Source organism: Palaemon carinicauda, chromosome 29 (genome assembly GCF_036898095.1).
Source record: "Palaemon carinicauda isolate YSFRI2023 chromosome 29, ASM3689809v2, whole genome shotgun sequence".
NCBI lineage: Eukaryota > Metazoa > Arthropoda > Malacostraca > Decapoda > Palaemonidae > Palaemon > Palaemon carinicauda.
This window is the reverse complement of record NC_090753.1, coordinates 86,980,304-87,000,310: the sequence shown is the minus strand read 5'-3', so window position 1 is coordinate 87,000,310 and position 20,007 is coordinate 86,980,304. Positions and strand designations below refer to the sequence as shown.

Below are 20,007 nucleotides of genomic sequence, written 5' to 3'. Positions count from 1 at the left end.
TTAAGACTCTTTTCCTGGTATGCTTAGCCTCAGCTAAAAGAGTCAGTGAGATTCATGCCTTCAGCAAGATAATCGGATTTTTGTCAGAAAAGGCCACTTGTTCTCTGCAACTTGGTTTTCTAGCCAAAAATGAGCTACCTTCTCGTCCTTGGCCTAAATCTTTCGATATTCCCAGCTTATCGGAGATCGTAGGCAATGAACTAGAAAGAGTCTTATGCCCTGTTAGAGCTCTTAAGTTCTACTTAGCTCGTACTAAACCTTTACGAGGCCAATCTGAAGCGTTATGGTGTTCAGTTAAGAAACCATCCTTGCCTATGTCAAAGAATGCTTTGTCATGTTTTATCAGATTGTTAATACGAGAAGCTCATTCACACTTGAGTGAGGAAGACCGATCTTTGCTTAAGGTTAAGACGCACGAGGTTAGAGCTGTAACAACTTCCGTGGCCTTTAAGCAAAATAGATCTCTGCAAAGTATCATGGACGCAACCTATTGGAGAAGCAAGTCAGTGTTTGCGTCATGTTACTTAAAAGGTGTCCAGTCTCTTTACGAGAACTGCTACACACTGGGACCATTCGTAGCAGCGAGTGCAGTAGTGGGTGAGGGCTCAACCACTACAATTCCCTAATTCCATATCCTTTTAATCTGTCTCTTGAAATGTTTTAATGTTTCTATGGGTTGTCCGGAAGGCTAAGAAGCCTTTCGCATCCTGGTTGATTTGGTGGGTGGTCAAAGTCATTTCTTGAGAGCGCCCAGATTAGGGGTTTGATGAGGCCCTGTTGTATGGGTTGCAGCCCTTGATACTTCAGCTCCTGGGGGTCTGTCAGCATCCTAAGAGGATCGCGGGGCTCCGTAAGGAAGACGTACTTACAAGGCAGAGTAATCGTCTAAGTCGACTTCCTTACCAGGTACCTATTTATTTTGGTTTTGTTATATTGATAACTGTCAAAATGAAATAAAAAACTCTTAGCTTATACGATGTAAACATATTTAACTGGTCTCTACTCACCACCCTGGGTGTGAATCAGCTATTATATATTCACCGGCTAAGTTAAATATTTAAAAATGATATTTTAATTATAAAATAAATTTTTGAATATACTTACCCGGTGAATATATAAATTAAACGACCCTCCCTTCCTCCCCAATAGATACGCAGTGGGATGAGAAGAAATTGAGTCTTTGTTTACATCGAGAGAGTGGTATCTGGCCGACAGTTGGCGCTGGTGGGCACACCCGCAACCTGTATAGCGATCGCTGGCGAGTTTTTACTGTTTTTTGTCTGTCGAGCAACAGAGTTGCAGCTATTATATATTCACCGGGTAAGTATATTCAAAAATTTATTTTATAATTAAAATATCATTTTCCTGTAAAAGGTGGACGAATGCTGGCTAGTTCGGCATTTTTCTCCGTATGTTTTATGGGGCTCAGGGCATAGCATTATTACTTACGTATTGACCCATGAAATCGTGAACATCAGTTCATTATCTAAGACCATTTTTTACTTTTGGGAAAATGATAATGAGTTACTGCACATGCATTGTTTGCTTTCACTTTTGCCAGCTGTTCTGTTTTTTGTACAGTATGAGGCAATCATTACATGGCATTTTAACCAATTAAGAGCTTCAAAATAATTATACACAAGTTCATGGATATTGTTCTACAATAGCAATTTTTTTCCCACCCTCCTCTTCAGTTCCTGCACGAGTACCATTTCAACATGTCTTCAAAAGGGGAGTACTGTGTACAATCTATTTTGAAATTTAGTATGCAGTAATTTCATATATTTTGATAATTGATTATGTTGAAAACACTTCGTTGAGTATACTGTATAGTTATTAGTGCTCACCTGAAAGTAAAAAATATCCCCAAAATAATGATCCCCATGATTGATGTGCGCAGTTCATCCATGTACCACTTACCATAATAGAGGAGCTGTGAGATTATGTTTATTTGCAAGCAAAGCGAGCCACAGTAGAACGTGAGTGACGTGATATAAATTATAGGTAATTATACTTTAATTGTGTCCCACGGGATGTCGTGCACTGCTTTCTAGAACAGGGGGGCAGTGAGATCATGTTTATTGCGAGCAAAGGGAGCCACGGTGGAGCAAAATCAATTTGAGGGATGTTATATGAAATACACTACTGTGTATATGTAATTATGATATTTTAATTTCCAGGTACTTAATGATCCATATTTGTTCCGTAACCGAAATACAAACCACGCTATTTACATAGGGTTTACTTTCGGCGTAGCTGAAATGACGAGCCATTAGAATTTTAACGAGGGTTTATTACCCCCGCGCTAGTTAGCAAGGGGGTAGGGGAGTGGTAGCTAGCTACCCCTCCCCCCCTCACACACCAGTGAACTGCTTCACTTCACTTTTGGCTCGGACGATGAACAGACGTCTCTGTCCCGTCCTCGCATGGCAGCCATTGTTGTTTTGTCTTTACTTAATCACTTACTTTTCTTATACTTAATATATATGTAAACATTCTTATGTTTATGTATATATTTGAGTATAGAATACAGTAAGTTTCCTTTTCATTGTTTGTGCTGTGTGTGTGTGTAGGAAGTCCACTCATTTGTACGACAACATCTCCGTGTGGTTCCAGGCCCCCACGGTGACATTTCATGGGTCGCGATCTTTCCCTGGTCCTTTGGTCTCTCTTCGGCGGGTGCCGTGGGGAATCGTCATCGCTGGACTTTATTTATTAATCTGTTTCTCCGCTGTTCCTCCTTCCCTACGGGGAACTTGGTCTATCAGCGTAGGGAACTTGGGAGTTTAGTTTGACTACGGTCTCTCTCTCTCTCCTTGAGGTCGTTCACCCTTTTATTACTACTACATATTACGGTAGCTTCCTTCCCGTTGCGGGTTGAGTTGCTACTCCGTTTATTTTGTCTCAATTATTTTTAATCAAATCTAATTGTATTTGTTAACTTTTCAGCTTCTGTGTAGAACGCTTCCCTTCGGGGTTCATTCGTTCTTACTATTAGTGAACATTCTTAGGTGAATTACATAATTATAATTGTTATAATTCTGTTTTGTTACAGTTCTCCGCCTTACCCCCCTTCCCCTGAGTGTCAGAGGGGGGGAGGAGGGCGCATTCCTGGTGCGTAATTCTTATGTTCTTTTCCCTCAGGGATTCCTCTTCGGAGTTCTCCCGGGGGAATAAATGTTAACTAATTATTTTATTTTCACAGTTAACTATCTAGTTTTTCATTTGCCTAATGTGCCAACGAAGCAGAGCTGTCCTGTTGGGGCCTGGGGAGTCTGCTGTTGCCGCCTCCTCTACGACTTCGTCATGGGCGTGTTCCCTTCTCCTAGAAGTTCTCCAGTGACAACTGTCAGCTCCTTAGTTCTTTTAGAACGCTCAGGAGGTTCGCCTCCATGAGTGGGTAACTTCCCTTCCGAGGGAGGTTCCCTTCCCAGGTATGAGTTTTTTCCCCTTCAGGGGGGCCAACTTCTCTTACCTTAATATTCCTGGTTGGTTTGTTCCTGGTCCTCGGGCGGTTATGCTCTTGTTGCTGAGCGACCGCTTTTGTAACCATGCTCAAGGGGCTGAGCGGTTGCAAGGCCGGACCATGGAATTCGTGCGATTATGCTCTTGGTGCTGAGCGGTCGCACTTGCAGCTACGCTCAAGGGGCTGAGTAGCTGCAGGAGCTCCTCTTCGGAGGTTTGCTCTTTATGGTCAGCTTGCTGATCCAACGGCCCTAAGGGGCGCCTTCATCAGTTCTTCTTGTCTCTTCTACGAAGTGTTCACCCCTCTCGTTCGCGAGAGAGGACACTCATAGAGACTCCTCTTCAGAGGACTCCCCTGCTGTTGTTGCTGATGGCTCAGTTTCCCCCTCCGAACATCCTTTGAGGGGGCAGCTGAGTCCATCAGTCTCTCCTGCGAGTGTCTCTCCCCCTCGGGGGAGTTCACTAACAGAGTCTCCCCTTCGGAGGACTGATGATGGTGCTCCTGTCCGTGGTCATCTTCATCTTCAGCCGCAAAGGATCCTCCTCGACGAGAACAGACCGTTGCAGCTGCTTCGCTAGTCCTGTCGGCAGATCGTTCGCGATCTCCGACACCTGCCAGATCTTCTTGTCTTCCTTCCCCGTTCCTGGACGCAGTAGCGCAGTGGGCGCCACTCCACCCCGTTTTCCAACGGGCACCGGTCCCTTCGGGGCAAAGGGCTTATCTCACAATGTGAGTACTGTACTGTAAGTCCCTTTAGTGTCAGGTTTTTACCTGTGCAACCTCGTTCTCCTGCGCGCAGTAGTTCGTATTCTCTCCTGCTGTGGACCAGACTTCTGCTGAATCAACACTCCAGCGACCTCCTGTAGCTGAGTCTCGCCGTGGATCTTCTGATCGCCAACTCTTCTGAGACCTGTGCGGCTACGCGCCTTGTGCACCACGGTCTCCTGAACGCCCACGATCGCCTGCTCGCCAGCGCACATCTGCTCGCCCTTTTCCGATGTGCGCAATGCGCGCCAACGTTCTCCCACGCGCCCACAATCTCCGGATCTGGGCGCAAGCAGGGAGATTATTTCTTCACTGAACTCCACGTTCACCTGCTTGCCAGCGCGCATCTGCGCCCCCTTTCCTGATGTGCGCAATACTCGCCAACGTTCGCCCACGCGCCCACGATCTTCAGATCTGGGCGCAGGCAAGGAATTTATTCCTTCGCCTCCTCGCCGACGATCTCTCTGGTTCTGCACCCTCGCTGATATCGTCTGGCCGCGCATATCTTCTGGCCACGCAACTACGCGCCTACGATCTCCTGGTTCCTGGCTCGTCGCGTGCAGTTCAAGAAGTTCCTACGCTAGCGCACAGGCGCTCACAGGTTCTTCTGGACTCGCAGCGCCCTTCTAGAGTTTCGCGCCAAGCGTGCCCACGTGCGGTTCCAGTTCCAGCGCGCCAACGCGCCAGCACGCTTCCACTTCACACCGCGCCGCCCAGGAGACACCTAAGCTAGCGCACGGGCGCTCACAGGCACCCCCGGGCTTTCCTTACGCGCCAGCGATCTCCTACGCGCCCGCACGATTCTTGGTCTGCGCGCAAGCGTTTTCAACGCTTCAATCGTTGTAGGTTTCATACGCGCCCACGCGTTAACTCTCCTGTATGTGATCGGTCGCTACGCGCCATCGCCTGCCAATGCACCTTCGCCCACCTACGAGCCATCGCTCGCCAAGACGCGCCATCGCTCGTCAGCACGCCCTCGCTCGCTTACGCGCCATCGGTCTCCCGGCCGCCTGTGCTCGCCCTTACGACCACATGCCCGCACACATGTGCACTCATGTTCGCCCGCGCGCGAACCAACGGTTTTCCATCGCGCCAGCGTGATTCCCGCCAGTGCGATTCCCGCCAGCGCGATTCCCGCCAGCGAGCCATCGCTCGCCAAAACGCGACATGGCTCGCCAACGCGCCATCGGTCTCCCGACTGCCAGTGCTCGCCCTCACCTGCGCGCCCCCGCACACTTTCGCCCACACGCATGCGCTCCCACGTTCGCCCGCGCGCGAACCAATGATTTACTATCGCACGAGCGCCAGGGCGATTTTGACCGCGATTCCCGTCGGTTTTCGCAACACGGGCAACCTGGCGAGTCTTCTGGAGCGCGTACTTCCAGATCACGATCTTCACCCCGTAAACGCAGAGCATGGCACGTGCAAGAGCAGGAGGAATCTTCATAGAGGTCTGGGCAACATTCTTCTCCTTCTTTTCAGGCAGGCCCCATCATCTCTACTCCTCAGGATCGTTCGATTCCCTTCCCCCCAGCGGGAGTCGCTGACACTGCGTCTGTCAGCCGTCAGTAGAGGAGGTACTTCGAGATCATGGGGGAACCTGGTTTAGCCCTTCCTCTCCACCATTCCGTGGAAGGGGTTTACCAGGGAGTTTTTCTCTCGAGAAATTCTCCGCCCAGCAGGTGACATTCTCGTCTTCGGAGATCTTAAGCCAGGAGAAAGTAGCAAAGTGTGCCAAGCGGGCCACTTCGTGGCTGGTCGTCTGGCTTGGATCTCTGGGCATCCTGTTGCGATCCGAGAATTTGTCCAAGGAGAGCTCCAGGAAGGTCATGGAAACTCTCCTCCTCTCGGGCACGAGCCCCATCGTCTCCCGGCTCACCAAGTTTCGAACTTTTGGGCAAACTCGATGTTGAAGCATTGAGATGCAGTGACCGAGAGGTTCCTCTCGGAAGTCCCAACTATGGATGTCGGCAAGCTCAGACACTCTTCCACCCTTGGAAAGGCCTTGTTTTGAGCCCAAGGATGGGGAATGGACAGCTGAGAGGTGGAGAAAGTCGAATCACGACCCTACAAGCCTCCAGCGCCTCAACAACAACAGCCTCGTCAGCCTAGGACATCGGAACCGGCCCTGGCAGCTAACACAAGGTGTCTAAACAGCAGCCCCCTCCTGTCAGAGACAAGAAGGGCGGGAAGTCCTCCTGGGGAGGCAATAATCCTGAGGGAGCGGCCGAGGCCGCAAACACTAGGATTGGCAACCCCCCCTGCATGGTCCCCAGTGGGGGGATGCCTAAGGTTGCGCGCTCAGGTGGCAGCAACTCGGGGCCGATTCCTGCACGATCTCCGTGATCAGCCAAGGATATCGCGTCCCGTTCTTACATCTCTTCCTCCACTGACAGCGAATCCAGTGTCGCTGAGCTCCTATGCCATGGGATCGGCAAAGGGGCTAGCCCGTCGGGCAGGAATCGAGACCATGCTCTAGAAGGATGCTCTCAAAAGGTCATTGACGGCTCCTCCCCCGACTTCTTCAGCCGACTCTTTCTTGTAAGAAAGCGTCTGAAGGCTGGAGACCTGTCTCGACCTCTCAGCCCTGAACAAGTTTGTTGAACAAACTTTGTTCAGCGTGGAACAGCAGAGTCAATCAGGCTTGTAGTGAGACCACAAGACTTTATGTGCACACTGGATCTGAAGGACGGGTACTTCCAGATCCCAATCCATCCGTCTTCTAGGAAGTACTGTACTTGAAATTCAGCCTAGACAACAAGATATACCAGTTCAAGGTGCTGTGTTTCGATCTCTCCACAGCACCGCAGGTGTCCCAGAATGTTCATCCTATTATCTTCATGGCCACACAGGAGCGGCATCCGTCTCCTTCGCTTTCTGGATGACTGACTAACCCAGGCAGTCTCGGAATCGACCCTTCTTCGACACCGAGACAAGCTTCTGGCACTTTGCCAAGATCTAGGGCTCATGGTAATTCTCGAAAAGTCTTCTCTGCTTCCATCTCAACAACTGGGATATCTAGGCATGATATTAGACTCCAATCTCCAAGCCTTCCCATCAGATGACAGGATAGCAAGGCTGAGGAGAGTCGCAGAACCTTTCCTCAGATGAGGAGAGCTTCCAGCCCAATCTTGGTTATGCCTCCTAGGTCACCTTTCCTCCTTGGCCAGGCTAGTTTCAACGGCCGCCTCAGGATAAGATCCCTGCATCGGCGGCTCAAGTCCCGGTGGAATCAAGACAACGATTCCCCGGACATTCTGGTCCCTTTGGGACCTGCGGAACGAATGGACCTGCAGTGGTAGTTGACCTACGGAAACCTTTGCAAGGGAAAGGATCTTCTCGCCCTTCCCCCGCCTTTGATGCTGTTCTCGGACTCGTCAAAACAAAGGGGGGGGGGGGGGGGGGCACGTTCTGATTCAGGCCCATGGTCAGAACCAGAAGGGTACCTCCACATCAATCTGCTAGGATGAAGGCCGTATTCTGGCCCTTCAACACTTCCGACAGACCCTGGCGAGTCACTCCGTGAACGACAACTCCACGGTAGTGGCTTTTTTCAACAAGCAGGGAGGTACCTTTTCATATCAACTTTCTCATCTTGCAGTAGAGATACTGAGATGAACCGAAGTCCACTCAATACCCTATCGGCTCGCTTCATTCCGGACAAAGGAATGTGCTCTCCGACAGTCTGAGCAGGGGCTCACAGATAGAGAGTACCGAGTGGTCTTCGGCCCCCCCTGGTAGCCAACAAGTCCTGACCTTGTGGACCTGTTTGCGACAGCCTTGAATTTCAAGCTGCCGCTGTACTACGCCCAGTCCCAGACCCCAAGGCACTCTGGAAAGATGCCTTCCTACACGGTGGGACAACATCGACGTCTACGTCTTCCCACCGTTCTGTCTGTTGAGAAGGGGGCTCAACAAGACCAGACTATCGGTCAACCTGTCGATGACTCTGATAGCTCCGCTGCGGCATCATGCAGAGTGGTTCCCGGAACTTCTGCATCTCCTGACGGAACTCCTGGGAGAGCTTCCCCCACGACACGAGCTACTCAAACAACCACACTGCAACATCTACCACAAGCCGTAGCATCGCTTCGGCTTCACGTCTGGAGACCATCCAGCATCTCCTCACAGAGAGAGGCGTTCCGCAACAAATTGCGGAGCGGATGTCTCGACACCTGCGAAAGTCATCCGCAAGGGTCTACCAGGCGAAGTGAAGAGTCCTCTGTGGTTGGTGTCGTGGGAGAGGTACCTCTCCCCTTGATGCCACTATTCCAGCAATAGCGGAGTTATTGTATTTCGGCAGGAGGAAATGCGCCTTTCGCTCTCGGTGGTGGAAGCCTATCGCTCAACCTTAAGCCTGGCCTTCAGGCTGAAAGGAATAGACATTTCCTCCTCGCTGGATCTTTCTTCGCTCATACGAAACTACGAACTTACCTGCCCCCAGTCGGAAGTGAGACCTCCTCCATGGAACATGGTTCGGGCTCTTAGGGCTCTTAAGAGATCTCCTTGCGAACCATTACGCCAGGCTTCTGATCGTCACCTGTCTTGGAAGACGGTGCTCCTGCTCGCTCTGGCCTCGGCCAAGCGTGTCAGCGAACTTCATGGTCTCTCGTACGACGTCGCCCATTCAAGAGGATAGGTGGAGGTAACGTTCAGGTTCGTCCCTGAGTTGGTTACTAGACTCAAAATCTCGGAGTCCCGGACCTTCGGTTCGACCCCTTCAGGATTTTGAGTCCCCATTCTGTAACAGATGACCCAGACCTTCTCCTACTATGCCCAGTAAGGAGTCAGAGGGGTTATCTTAAAGGACAGCTGCAGTTCGTCCTCACGTGCAAGCCCTGTTTGGGAGCACAGGGAGGACGGAGAGGAGGGTCATCAAGAATGCCTTTTCAGCCTAGATTCAAAGGGTCATCCATCACGCCCTGAATCCAGACCCTCCTCCGTCACGTCGCCTTAAAGCACACGATGTCAGAGGCATCGCAACGTCCCTGGCCTTCAAGAGGAACTACTCTGTGACGCAGGTGCTACAAGCTGGAGTCTGGAAGCGTCTACGACCTTCACAGCCCACTACCTGCAGGACGTGACCCACAGGAGCCTCGATACGTTTTCTATCGGCCCTGCGGTGGCTACACAACAGCTGGTCTAACCTCAGGCTCCTTAATGGACAGGTAGCAGAAGGTTGAGGGCATTGTTACCCGTTTTTAGACTGCATGAATGAAAGAAGTATGTCTGGCCCTTACTTCTTTCTTCATCCTCCCCTCTCTTGGGGAAAGCAGCATCCTGGGTTCTCTGCATAGCTGACCTCAAACCTCTGCAGGTAAACCATGCTTCCTTGTGTTCCTAGTAATAAGTTAATACTGTCGCGTCCCCATTACCCTGACGAGGTGGTATTGGGAACGTCCTAGCCTAGAATTCCAGCTAAAGGATTTCAGGTCGACGTCCTAGGACAAGTCACACTTCTTCCCTCCACACACAAGCTTATGTAGGCCTCACGTTTCTTGCGTAGCAAGAAACTTGCGAGGTGCAGGGACTCTTTTTCTCGAGTGCTGCTCACTCGGATTCTGAGTCCCCGGGTAAGCCAAAGCCAGTAAGGCTGGGGACTTTCTACCCTACCTAAAGGTAAGTCACCCTATGTAAATAGCGTGGTTTGTATTTCGGTTATGGAACAAATGACAAATTCGGAGATAATTTGTATTTTTCCTAACCATACAAACCTTAGCTATTTACACATATTTGCCCGCCAGCCCTGTCCCCCAAGGCAAGTCCTACCTCTAAGGGAAGTGAAGCAGTTCACCGGTGTGTGAGGGGGGGAGGGGTAGCTAGCTACCACTCCCCTACCCCCTTGCTAACTAGCGCGGGGGTAATAAACCCTCGTTAAAATTCTAATGGCTCGTCATTTCAGCTACGCCGAAAGTAAACCCTATGTACTGTAAATAGCTAAGGTTTGTATGGTTAGGAAAAATACAAATTATCTCTGAATTGTCTTGTGTTTGTTATGCATTTCTGACCGTTAGCATTGCTAAAAGTCATTTGTTTTTGGTGTTTCTCCATCCAACACCTCGGTTCCCCTCTGGGATCCCTCATAATTCTTTTAATAAGGGGTGGGTGGCAAAAATCATTAATGGGTGTTTACCCCAATATTCATGGTCAAAAATAGATAAAACACAAAATAGTGAGTAGGAGAAATATATGGTTTACGTACAGTTTTTGGCTAGAAATTAAAGTATCATATATTTATTGATTTCTTTTGTAAAACTGAACCTGAATTAGATCTACAAATTTTACTGTATACCTACTGTATGGTCTATTGCATCTAGTATTTTTCTATGAGAATTACACCCAGTTGACTGAGTTTTACACTCAAATTTTTTAAGACATTTCTTCCGGTATGAATACATAAGAGAGATAACAGCAAAGCTGGAATACACGGCACTTAAAATTTTAAGATGACTTGTAAACAAGTGGTCGATAGTTAGCGACTGGGAGTTTGGAAGCCACGCCTCCCTGCTCGCTCATTGAGTAGTCACTTTGATACTGCTGTCAGTGAGGACAGATGCTCTCGCTGGCCAGAATATTCTCTCCCAGCATGTTAACGACTGCGTGTCTTCAGTGGGGATGCCTGCGGAAATGTCCAGGAGTGTCGGATAGTAAAAGCTGCACCATTGTGAGCTCTAAGGAGATTTTTTCTCATCGACAGTCAGGCCTCTCCTTATGCCAAGTTTTGGAAGTGGTCACCCTCCCAGTTGGTAGCGTATGGCAAGAGGAGGATGAAGAAGTCTAAAAGAGATTCTTCGCCTACAGGGTCATCCTCAAAGTAAAAAAAATCCCGACTTCTTCCTCTGACCCTTCCCCGTTGGTCGCCTATGAAAGCAGGTCGGGTAAGAGCGGTGACCCTTTAACTTTATGGCAAACCTATAGGAAAGGAGACCTTCCTGTCTTCCTTAGTGAAATTTACAGATGGATGATGCCTTATGTTAGTTGTGGTCCTCCTTGGGACTGCAAGGTCCTCTTTCCATGGAGCAGTTAGTGAAGGTGCTGGCTGCGAGGGCACAGTAGGAGAGTTTTGCTGCTCCTTCAAGAGATGTCATCAGCTCTGCATCTTTGAGGGCCCAGAGGAAGGAGTTCCATCTCAGCAGACCACCTCCCCCTTCTGAAACTGCTGAAGGAGATATGTCTTCTAAGGCACCTTCCTATGGGAAACGCGGTTCTGGTGTTGGCGAGCATACCTCCCAACCCGTGAGCAGACAATCCTACTTGCCTTCATCTGAGTGCACACATGCGCAGTATCGCAAGCAAGGACGAGTGCCTTCACCTGAGTGACCTAGCTCTTTGGAGTATACAGTGCTTCAGACAGACGACAAGTGTGTAACCTTGAGTGCTTCTGTGAATTCTCTCAGTATACATGAGACCCCCATTGCACCAATACTTATGTGAGAATGGGTAACATCAAATAGACATTTACCTATGTAACATCAGATAGACATGCACTTATGTGAGATTAGGTAACTCATAATGATTATAGACGTGTACTTAAGTGAGAATGGGTAATATCTGATAGACATGTACTTATGTGAGAATAGGTAACATTAAAAAGATATACTTATATGAGAATAGGTAACATTAGATGAACATGTACTTATGTAAGAATGGGTAACAGCTGTACATAATGACATCTTTATTAATGCACTGGCGAGGTATAACTACCCTACCGCTAACTAGTGGTAGGGTAGTTATACCTTGCTAAAAATCTTATGGCTAGTCTTCTAGCTTCACCGAAAGTGTATTCTCAAATGTTTGTATTGTTAGGAAAAATAAAAATTATTCTTAAATTTGTCGTATTATACCTGGCGCTATTCGAGGTACCTTATTACTTTTTAATCAAATCATGGTCTTTCTTCCTGTAGGAGTCGTGAAATGATTAACACTTGAAATTGTTTTCTTGCTTCTTTAATGGTACAACTATAGAGATAACCTTCATCAGTGTCCTTACTGAAGAATATTCAGTGTTGTCATGTTCCGTTTTGAATTATCCATTGTTGACAAAGATGTCTCAAGTCCTTATTTATTGTGATAGAGGTACAGTATTTGTAACAATCGGAAGGTGTGTTAACTTGTTTCAGGATACTGTAGTTTTGAAGAATTTTTATTCATATTTCTTATTTTCATTGCAGAGTCCAAAGAAACTGATGCAAAATTTCTAAAGATGAATCTAGGTGCAACTGTCCGCCTGAATAAATTTGGGCTTGCCCTCATTGGCGGAATGATCTTCTTCATTGTTGTATTGTACAGAAATTCTGGCAGTTCCAGCCAGTCGAATTATGAGGGACGTTTGACAACCGTGAGCCTGAAGAGATTGCTCTCTGGTGCAATTGATGCTGCGGAAAGAGGGGGTAAAATTGTAAGTACAGTATTGCCTAAGAGTAACACTTGTCCAAGACAATATTCATTACAGTTCACTATTATTATTATGATTTATTATTATTATTTTGTTCCATAACTGGAATACAAACCACACTATTTAATAGGAGTTTGTTCCGTAACCGAAATACAAACCACGCTATTTACATTGGGTTTACCTTTTAGCGCAGCTGAAATGGCGAGCCATTAGAATTTAACGAGGGTGTATTACCCCCGCGCTAGTTAGCGGGGGGGGGGGGGGTAGGGGAGTGGTAGCTAGCTACCCCTCCCCCCCCCCCTCACACACAGGTGAATGCTCACTTTCACTTTTGGCTCGGACTGGGACAGACGTCTCTGTCTTGGTCCTCGCTTGGCAGCCATTGTTTGTTTTGTCTTTACTTAATCGCTTACTTTTCTTTTACTCAATATATATGTAAACATGTTTTCATGTTTGTATATATATTTGAGTATAGAAATCAGTAAGTTTCCTTTTCAGAGTTGTGTGTGTATTGTACGATATCTCCGTGGAGTCCTTGGCAGTTAGGCCACCACGGCGTAATTTTATGGGTTGCGATCGAGTTTGACTTCGGTCTTTCTCTCTCTCTCTCTCTCCTGGGGGTCTTTGGCCTTGAGTAACCAGCAAGTCCTGGTCTGGGGGACCTGATCGCGACAGCTTGGAACCTCAAGCTTCCGCTGTTCTTCCCCCCAGTCTCAGACCCCGAGACTCTGGCAAGATGCATTCCGGTGATGGTGGGACAACTTCGACGCCTGCGTCTTCCCTCCTTTTTGTCTGTGGAGAATGGGTCTCAACAAGACCAGGTTGTCTGTCAACCTTTCAATGGGAGAGCTCCACTGGGACTATGCGCAGAACGGTTTCTGGACCCTCTGCTTCCCCTGACGGAACTCCCGGGAGAGCTTCTCCCACGGCACAGACTACTCAAACAACCACACTGCAACATCTTTCACGAACCGGGGCGTCGCTTCGGCTTCATGCCTGGAGACACTACGCCTCCTCCTCAGGAAAAGACAACCCGCTACAGTCGCGGGACGGAGGTCACTTCTTCTGCGATAGTCATCCGCAGGGGTCTTCCAGGCGAAGTGAAGAGTCTTCGGTGGTTGGTGCCGTGGGAGATATACCTCTTCCCTTGAGGCCTCTTCTCCAGCAATAACGGTCTTATTGCCTTTCGGCGGGAGGAAACTCCTTTCCGGTCTCGGCAATGAAGCCTGTCGCTCAGCCTTTCCCTGACCTTCAGGCTTAAAGGAATAACTTTTTCCTGCCCGCTGGATCTTTCCTCGCTCATGCGAAGCTACGATCGTCCCTGCCCTAGTCGGAGTGAGACCTCCAACTTGGAGCATGGCTCGGACTTTTTAGTCCCTTAAGAGATCTTCTCAAGACCCTTTACGACAGGCCTCGGATTGTATTCCGTCTTGGGTCTCCTGCTCACTCTGGCCGCGGCCAGTGTGTAAGCAATCTTCTTGGTCTCGTACGACTCCGCCCTTTCTAAGGAAGAGGGGAAGGCAACATTCAGGTTCGCTCCTGAGTGGTTGGCTAGACTCAGAATCTTGGAGTCCCAGCCCTTCGGTCCAATTCCTTCAAGATTTCGAGTCTCCATTCTGTATCTGATGTCCCAAAACCTTCTCTTTCTTGCCAGTAAAGGAATCGAGAGGTTAGCTTTGGGAACAGCTGCAGTTTGTCCTCAGTTGCAGCCGATTTGGGAGCACAAGGAGGACACGGGGAAGAGTCACCAGTATACCTCTTCAGCTCGGACTCAAGGACATTCATCTCGACCTGTCTCCAGACCCTCCCCCGTCACGTCGCCCTACAGCACGATGTTGGATACATCGCAACGTCCCTCGCCTTCGAGTAATACTACTCTGTGACGCAGGTGCTACAAGCTGGAGTCTGGAAGCGTCTAATGACCTTCGCAGCCCGCTCCCTGCAGGGCGTGACCCACAGGAGTTTCGATACGTTTTCTATCGCTCTGTGGTGGCTACACAACAGCTGGTCTAACCTCAGGCTCCTTTTTGGACAGGTAGCAGAAGGTTGAGGGCATTGTTATCAGGTTTTAGTCTGCATGAACGAAAGAAGTATGTCTGGCCCTTATTTCTTTCTTCATCATCCCCTTTACGGGGAAGCAGCATCCTGGTCTCTGCATAGCTGACCTCGAACCTCTGCAGGTAAACCATGCTTCCTTGTGTTCCGAGTATTGAGTAAATACTGTCGCGTCCCCCATACCCTGACGAGGTGGTATTGGGAACGTCCTAACCCAGAGTTCCTTCTGGAACTCCAGGTCAACTGCCTAGGACGGGTCACACTTTCTTCCTTCACACACAAGCTTATGTAGGTCATACGGTTCCTTGCGGAGCAAGGAACTTGTGAGGTGCAGGGACTCCTTTTCTCGAGTGCGACTCACTCGGATTCTGAGTCCACGGGTAAAGCCAAAGCCAGTATGGCTGGGGACTTTCCACCCTACCTAAGGGGTAAGTCACCCAATGTAAATAGCGTGGTTTGTATTTCGGTTACGGAACAAATGACAAATTCGAAGATAATTTGTATTTTTCCTAACCATACAAACCTTAGCTATTTACACATATTTGCCCGCCAGCCCTGTCCCCCAAGACAAGTCCTACCTCTAAGTGAAAGTGAGCATTCACCTGTGTGAGGGGGGAGGGGTAGCTAGCTACCACTCCCCTACCCCCCTGCTAACTAGCGCGGGGGTAATACACCCTCTTTAAATTCTAATGGCTCGCCATTTCAGCTGCGCTAAAAGGTAAACCCAATGTAAATAGCTAAGGTTTGTATGGTTAGGAAAAATACAAATTACTGTATCTTCGAATTTGTCATATTACTTTCGACGTAGCTGAAATGACGAGCCATTAATTTTTAACGAGGGTTTACTACCCACACCGCTAGTTAGTGGGGGTAGGGGAGGGTAGCTTGCTCCCCCCCCCCCACACACACACCTGTGCTTGAGCTCACTTTGCTCTCGGCTCGGATGGTGGTCAGACTTGTCCGCTCTCATCCTCGCCATCATTTGGCAGCCATTTAATTACTTTTGTCTTTTCTTTTTCTAGTTCTGTATATGTGAAGTTGGCCTCTGCGATCATGCGCACCTGCCCTGGGTTTCCCGACCACCCCTGTGGAACATTCATGTCGGCGGTCGAGACTGATCCTCACGCTCTTTGTCCTTTTTGTAGGGGCCAACGGTGTGATAGCAACAACAGGTGTAGTAAGTGGTCTACCTCCCAGTGGGAAAGGTTTTCGTGACGACGGAAGAAGTCCAAACGGGATACAGTGAACCCTCGCTACTTCGCGGTTCGACCATCGCGGATTCACCACTTCGCGGATTTTTTCCATAACCCATATATATACAGTAATATATATATATATGTATGCATGTATTTATGTATATATGTAGGTATGTATATGTGTATACATATAAAATATATATATATATATATATATATATATATATATATATATATATATATATATATATATATATATATATATATATATATATATATATATATATATATATATATATATATATACACACACACATATATATATATACATATATATATATATATATATATATATATATATATATATATATATATATATATATATATATATATATATATATATATACTGTATATATATATCTAAAGTAGGAAGATGTGATGTAGTTCTAAGGGAAAAGTATGGGAAATATGTCTGGGTAATAAGCAAAGCTCTACCTCCAGTTTGTTTCTACATTATGATCAGAGATAAATGTAAACAAAACATTGGTTGCCATTTTTTATCGTGCTTTTTAGCATGTTTAGGAAATGCATGATATAAAATCACCTTTAATATTTGTGCCTGTTTTAGTTTAGGGTACTGTAGTACATGCATTAAGTGTTCTGTACATTAAAGGGTAGTTTGTTAACAGTACTACGTACAAGGGAAGGTTTTAAAAGTCTGAATATACATTTTTCAATATTAATCTTACCCGATAATCATGTAGCTGTCAACTCCGTTGCCCGACAGAATTCTACGGACGGGATACGCCAGCGATCGCTATACAAGAGGGGGGTGTACTCACCAGCGCCACCTGTGGCCAGGTACTGCAGTACTTCTTGTTGACACCACCTCAATTTTTCCTCTGTCGTGCTTCCGGCAAGACCTACATGGATACGCTTATAATTTTGGAGTCTTTGTTCACGGTTTTGGTGAAGTATTGCTCTGAGATTTCAGCTTTCGCTATACAGGAAGCTTTTCCCTTAGCTTAGATAGCTTTTGGATTAATTTTGATTAATGGTATAACGATCTTTGCTTTAATTTGGAAACCCCCTTTGACTGTTCTCTGATTCAAGATGTCCGACCATTCACAAGCTCCTACCCAAAGACGATGTAGAGTTAGCACTTGTGTTAGGCGTCTTCCGAAGGCCTCGGTTGATCCTCACACCGTTTGTTCCGACTGTCGGGGAAAATCCTGCCAGTTGGATGATCGATGTGAGGAATGTGCCGGTCTTTCGGAATTTGATTTTATTCAATTCCTTAAATATACGACTAAGTTAGAGAGGGAGAGAGTTAGGAGGAGTTCGGCTCGCTCTTTGCTTTATTCATCCCCCCATGATCCTCATCCTTTTCCTCCCCCTGTAGTGGCTACCCCCGAACCTACTATTAGTGCTCAGCCTGATATGTCGGATGTTTTACGTGCCATTCAGGCTTTAGGTGATAAAGTGGAGTCGGTAGTGAGTGACCACAAGTTCCTCTTGGCAGACATCAAGGAACTTAAAGTGAAAAGTGCAGTGGGAAGTGGTAGTGCCAGTGCTGTGCCTAGTGCTAGTGTCAGTGTCAGTGTTGCGCGTGAGGATACTTCTGTGCGTGCCAGTCGTCCTCCCAGTCCGGGACCTCTTGCAAGCTCCCAAGCCCAGGGGAGAAGCAATGTCGAAGGGCAAAAGGGTTCGGCAGGCCTTGATCGGCGCACAGTAGTATCCTCAGTGGTTGCGGGCGTATCTTATAGAGATCGTCACTTCCACTCTCAGACGATTGAGCCCTTTATTACCTCGTCTGCAGAAGATGTTTCCGGGAGGAAACGCTGGACTCAGGTCTCAAGACCTCTTAAGCGTAAAGTCCAGACCGCGCGAGTCCAACAGCCCGGGTGTAGCCATTGGGCTAGCTCGGACTCGCCGCAGTCATCAGGTGACTGCACGCCTCCTAAGAGAGGTAAGGCGATGCCTCAACAGACCTCAACTTCTGTTAAAGCTATGCCTCAACAGACCTCAACTTCTGTTGATCCTAAGATGGCTATGCTGCAGACTATGCAGTCGCAGCTTGCGGTGTTGATGCGGGAGTTTCAGGCAGAGAAGGTTAATACACCTCCTCCTGCGAGCGCTCCTCCTCCTCTGCGCAGTCCAATCTGCCAGACGTATGATGTTGAGGTTCCTCAAGCTACCTCCATGCGTGAGCTGCCGCGTTGGGAGTTGCCAGATACCAGCGCTGTGCAGCAACCTCCACTTTCCTTGAGGCAGGAGCCTCTTACCACGCGGCAACCTCCTCAACACTGGGGGCAGGAACCTTATGCTTTACAACAACCTCCTCTACCCTTGAGGCAGGAGTCTCTTGCATTACAACCATCCTCGAGGCAGCAACCTCTTGAGGTACGACAACCTCTACCATCCTTGAGGCAGCCACCTCAACTCTCGCAGCAGCCACCTCCACTTTCCTCGAGGCGAGAACCTCAACTCTCGAGGCAAGCACCTCAAGAACCTCAACTCGTGAGACAAGAGCCTCTCTCTGCGCAGCCACCTCAACCCTTGAAGCAAGCGCAACTCTTGAGGCAGGAACCTCATGCTATGAGTCAGCCACCTCAACGCATGCATCTACCACTTTCGCCTCAGCTTGAGCCTCTTCCCATTCAACTTGAACCGCAGTCTATGCAGCATGAGCCTCATGTTTTACAACAGTCGCCTCTCACCACGCTTGCTCCTCAGACCTCCGCAGAACCTCCTTCATCCCAGCCTCATGACTTTGTCATTACCAGCCCTCATCCTCTTCAACAGAGACTTGAGGATGAATCCGCAAGTGCGCATGCACCCGCTCTTCAGGATTCAGCCATTCAGCATACCGCTTTAACTTTACCTCTCGCTTCTCAACCCTCAGGTGATGAGGTTTCTGAGGATGAAGCTGCTCACCTGGATGATCCTTCATCTGATGTGGAGGAACCCAAGTCATTGCCACCCTCCATTGACTTTCGCAAGGTCCTGGCTCTGTTCAGAGAGTTATACCCGGATCACTTTGTTTCTGCTACCCCTCGCTCTCCTCCATCCGAGTTCTCTCTAGGCATGCAACCTGTTAAGTCTGCCTACACTAAGCTCGTCTTCGCTAGATCGTCAAAGAGAGCTTTGAGAATGTTAGGGGATTGGTTGCAGTCCAAGCAGCAACTGGGAAAGACGTCTTTTATGTTTCCACCTCCTAAGCTGACTTCTAAGGCGGGCGTCTGGTATGCCACAGGAGAGGAACCAGGCTTGGGGGTCCCTGCCTCTGCCCAGGCTGACTTCTCAAGTTTGGTTGACTCTCCACGAAGGTCGGCTATGAGACGCTCTAAGGTCTGCTGGACCTTTTCTGACCTGGACCACTTCTTAAAGGGAGTCTTTCGCGCCTTTGAAATTTTTAATTTTCTCGACTGGTGCCTGGGGGCCTTGAGCAAGAAGACTGCCCCATCTGACAAAGACTCGGCCATGCTGATCATGTCCTGTATGGACAAAGCAATTCGCGATGGTTCCGGCGAACTTGCCTCTATGTTTGTATCGGGAGTCCTCAAGAAAAGGGAACAACTTTGCTCCTTCCTTTCCACTGGTATCACCTCTTGCCAAAGGTCACAGTTACTTTTTGCTCCTCTTTCTAAGTTCCTGTTTCCTGAGGATCTTTTCAAGGAATTGTCTGCGGCTCTTATTCAGAAGGACACGCATGACCTTGTGGCCTCTTCAGCACGGAAGGCTAAGGTTGCTCCTTCAGTTCCTAGAACTTACCGCACCCCAGTGGCTGATACTCCTGCTACCAGATTTATTCCGCCCCCAGCCGAGGAGGTACCCGCGCAGACGGTCACAGGGGCAGGTCCAAGAAAGGTACCAAGTCTTCGAAAAGCAAACATTGACTCTCCTCCTCTCCAGACAGCTGTAGGAGCCAGACTCAAGATCTTCTGGCAAGCTTGGGAAAGAAGAGGTGCAGACGCCCAGTCTGTCAAGTGGCTAAGGGAGGGTTACAGGATACCATTCTGCCGCAATCCCCCTCTGACCACTTCTCCCATCAACCTCTCTCCCAACTACAAGGAAAAGGACAAGAGGCTAGCGTTACATCAAGAGGTGTCGCTCCTGTTACAGAAGGA

The 20,007-nt window shown here is 48.4% G+C and overlaps 1 protein-coding gene across 3 annotated transcripts in view; it reads left to right on the top strand.

Annotated features, from left to right (window-relative positions):
• Positions 1 to 20,007, top strand: part of LOC137622315 (Golgi-resident adenosine 3',5'-bisphosphate 3'-phosphatase) — a 62,893-nt gene that overhangs the window by 20,677 nt on the left and 22,209 nt on the right. For all 3 annotated transcript variants that reach the window (XM_068352886.1, XM_068352887.1, XM_068352885.1), the window contains exon 2: positions 12,403 to 12,629. In XM_068352886.1, the coding sequence (XP_068208987.1) occupies positions 12,435 to 12,629 (195 nt within the window). In that variant the 5' untranslated portion in view covers positions 12,403 to 12,434. The remainder of the gene's footprint in view (positions 1 to 12,402; positions 12,630 to 20,007) is intronic.